Source organism: Ruditapes philippinarum, unplaced genomic scaffold (genome assembly GCF_026571515.1).
Source record: "Ruditapes philippinarum isolate M1 unplaced genomic scaffold, ASM2657151v2 ctg14499_1_1_1_1, whole genome shotgun sequence".
Lineage (NCBI taxonomy): Eukaryota > Metazoa > Mollusca > Bivalvia > Venerida > Veneridae > Ruditapes > Ruditapes philippinarum.
In genome coordinates this window covers 6,847-11,199 of record NW_026857580.1, presented here as the reverse complement: position 1 = coordinate 11,199, position 4,353 = coordinate 6,847, and the positions used below count along the sequence as shown (strand labels likewise).

Sequence of the window (4,353 nt, the reverse complement as noted above, 5' to 3'; positions counted from 1 at the left end):
ATTGCAATTGTTTTACAAATTACAATAATAGTCAAAATAACAATGTTTCATAATTAAAATTATAATTATAATAGTAACCCTTACATGACCAAGCTCATGTTCTATTTTTAGAAATAAATATATTAATTTAAAGGATAGAATAGCACTTCCGATTTCGTTCAATATCACTGTTACTGATCAAATACTTGGCCAAGTTTATCACCACATGTATGCAAATATATATATATATATATAACAAACTTTAACCAACCGTCAATGACTTTAACGAAATATACCGATCACCCGGGCTGATGTATTCATTCGTTCAACCTTACCGCATCCAAAACTGAAAGGCTTACACCAGTGTGTGTCTTATTAAAATTTTCAAATACCTTTAATACTCACGATGAAAAACTGATTTAAAATGAAACCCATTATAGATGATCATTCACTGAATCTATTTGTACATCAAATTTTGCAAACCGAAACTATGACGAAACTTTCAAAACATACAAAATTTTGACAGCAATTTTCATTTTTAAATATTTTAATTCTATTATAACTATAGTTTTCTAAAATTGGATTGTTTTGTATAGTGGATTTACGAGATGCTGTTTGTTATGATGGTTTTTCATGGAAACAACTAAGGATTTTATGTAAGTCAGCGGGTGATTTGAATAGTTTTGAATATGAAATGAAAACCAAGGAACACGTTTCTTTCAAAAGAATGTATAATAAGGGAATAATTGCCTTGAGCATGAAGATGATAGCAAGAAAGATCCGTAACAAGATGGTCTCACTTTGTGGTCTTGGAGTTCATTTGTGCAACAGACATTCTTTGCAGTCAAGTAAGTAGAAACATTAGTTTATACTTTTCCTTTTTGTCTGATATCTAATATTAGAACTATGAGGAAAACATGTTTTGAGGATTTTTTGTTTTGTTTTTGTTTGTAAATAAGGTCACACAGTTCCTTTTTGTTTGATATCTAATATTAGAACTATGAGCTAAGCATGTTTTGAGGAATATTTGCTTTGTTTTTGTTCATTTAATTGTTTAGATAAATTTTGTTTTGTTTTGTTCGGTTTTATTGTTGTTGTCTTTTTTTTCAATATTGATACATCACAATTTACTTGAAAAGACATAATTTCTACTATGCCTCAGAAGTCAACAATATGTTTAATTCTTTAGAAAGGTCAAAGATGCGTTAAATAATTTTTCTAACACGCTTCACACTACTCGCTTAACAGAACAGAACAGAAATTTTATTATACAGCTCATCGTCATTACATACAATAATACACAAACAGATAGGTCAATCAAATGCACTATTTATAATTAATCACAAATCACAAAAAAAACGATATTCCTGCGCAGCTGAACTCGAAACGTGTACTATTCTATAACAATGCACTCAAAATTTTCTAATTTAAGAATAAATATAGAACACAGTTAAAGAAAATAGTGTTGAACGTGAAGTAATGAGTCGAAAAGATTGCAAAATGTAAACAAAAGAGTGTTTGGAATTCCACACAAAATACTTAATCACTTTAAAAATACTGATTAGTATAATAAAGATCATTTATCATAAGCATTTTTTTTCAATTTTGGAAATGTAACAAGATACAAAAACAGCCTTTAAGAATCAAATATGATAGTATTTTGGCGCTTAATGGGCTTTTAAAAGAGTCTGTATAAACTTTGTTAACTACATTCTTTCAATTAAAACTATAAGTGAAATGTAAAACTGTATGGACAAAGGTGCTCCCGTTTGTTTTTCTTTCGAGTGCTATTGTTTCAAAATCGTTTGGGGTTATATGCTCGTCCACGGTCTTGATTTATAATTCTTCGAAAAAATGTTATATTTTTGCAGCTCGATCTTGTGCATAAACTAACACGGCATTTTGTATATTTGCAGCTATATGGATGCTAGTATTAACGGTTTTGGTGGGCACGGTAATGATAAGTTCATCATTGGATAGAAGATCTCAGCTTATAATGGAGGAGATTGAAAATGTAAGTGAAATACATAAACATGCAAGTATGTAAGTGAAATACATAAACATGCAAGTATGTAAGTGAAATACATAAACATGCAATATTGTAAGTGAAATACATAAACATGCAAGTATGTAAGTGAAATACATTAACATACAAGTATGTAAGTGAAATACATAAACATACAAGTATGTAAGTGAAATACATATACATACAAGTATGTAAGTGAAATACATAAACATACAAGTATGCAAGTGAAATACATATACATACAAGTATGTAAGTGAAATACATAAACATACACGTATGTATGTGAAATACATAAACATACAAGTATGTAAGTGAAATATATAAACATACAAGTACATTGACTTATATATATCATGATAACATATGTAATGGTGTTACATATAGAAAAACAAAATACTGTACAGATGTAAGTGAAAAACATATAATATAAATATACAAATACATTGACTTATAATAAAAATCATTACAACAAACGTTATGTTTCAAAATAATTTATAAAAAAGCAAAATACTGTACGCGTATATTTTGTGATTTACATGGTATTGAAGACGAGTATCATTCATATAATATATATATATTATATAGTATATATATATATATATATATATATATATATATATAATATATTATATGATAACTTGAAAATTTCTAAATCAATGCGTTTTAAATTACAACAATTCTTACCATTAATTAAGTTAAAATAACCGGAAAATTATGCAAAACTTATATAAATTTATACATCATGCTGATTTGCTTAGAAACTAAATAATTTTTCATTTATTTAAGCTCTTTAGAAATATGACAGATAATCAACAAAATATATTTATTTATTTATTTATTTATTTATTTATTTATTTATTTATTTATTTATTTATTTATTTATTTATTTATTTATTTATTTACGAGTATTTATGTTATATTTATATATTTATTTATCTTATATTTATATACGTTTTTTTATTATTTCTATTATTTTAATTATTTTTCTTATTCATAAATAATGTGTGAATATACATGAAAATAAAGCGCATAGCATCTACAAGTACCTCTTGAGCTACAAGTACCTCTTCAGTTACATAATTATAAAAGAAGGAAGTAATGCATTGTTTGATCATACTTTTTCTAAAATATTTTGAAATTATTATGTTATATAATATTATGTAAGGTTAAAACTGGCGCCATATTTAATGACTTTTGTAAAGACATCATAGGTAAAAAGCCCATTAATTAAAGGTTACACTGAGCTTAACTCAGGGAATGCTATAACATGTATTCATGTTTATCTTCTATTTTTACAGGAAGGTCTACAAGATCAGTTCAAATTGATTACAACAACAAAAAAGCCACAAGCGTTTAATCCGTTTGTCGTTCCTAAGAAGCCCGTGCATGTACTACTAAAGAACACCCAATCAGCAAAGAAACTACATGTCATAAATTGGTACAACCCACCTCCATATCTAAGGAACAGACCAGATGCCATAAATTGTGGATTTGATAAGTGCCAGTACAAGAATTGCAATTTGACGTTTGGTCGAAAATTAAGTGCAAACCCGAGTGTGCTTTTCCATGGTAGATGGGTTTTGAAAGTGGGTTGTGCGACCCCCGGGTCAATTTTTGGGTTTTTTGTGTTGAACCCCCTTGTTTGAGATTTGGAACATGGTGGAAACACCCCAATGGCGGTATGTTTTAAATGGAATACTACGAAAAAGTAACCGTATTATTCCTTTTACAAAAAATCGGGGGAATCCGAACTACGTTAATGGGGGATTTAAAGCGTTGTCATTAAAGAAAAAAGGGCTTATGTATCTCATTGTATAATTTAATCGAAAAATTTTCGTAAAAAAATTAATAAAATTTCCCGTAAAAATTTGGGGAAAATTGGAAACCGGGGAAAATGGGAACCCTATGACTGCGGTGTTTTAATCTTTTAAACAAAGTATAAATTTTTCTTAGTTTAAAACCTTTTGTTCAGTATTTTTAGAGAAATCTTAAAATTTTTAATTTGAATTTTTCTTTTTAAAGGTGGATTTAAGAAAAGCGCTCTTGATTTCCCAAAAGGGCTTGTGATAAAAGTTTTTTTAAAAACTATAGAAGGGTTGGAAATTTTTGGGTGTTCATGGTCCAAAACCGCTAAATGCTAAAACAAAAAAGTCGTTTATTCCCCAGTTTCCCGGAGTGTATCAAAGTCCCATGTCGATCTTTGGAACGTAATGAACAATCAAGAAAAATATTAAAGTTATTGGGAAATTGTATTTTGGGTTACCCAAAAAATCCTTGTAGAACGTATTGTCTTTTAAATTGAAAAAATTTACATGAAAAGGGTTTTATTTTTGGGGTTTTTGGGGTGT

At 28.1% G+C, this 4,353-nt stretch overlaps 1 protein-coding gene across 1 annotated transcript; it reads left to right on the top strand.

The window, feature by feature from the left end:
• Positions 1-311: 311 nt before the first annotated feature.
• On the top strand, positions 312-3,591 carry LOC132750220 (uncharacterized; the record flags this gene model as incomplete). The annotated part of the gene is made up of 3 exons (XM_060740164.1): positions 312-827; positions 1,896-1,993; positions 3,304-3,591. Coding segments are annotated over exons 1-3 (540 nt in total), but the record flags the coding sequence as incomplete, so codon positions are not given.
• Positions 3,592-4,353: the final 762 nt, after the last annotated feature.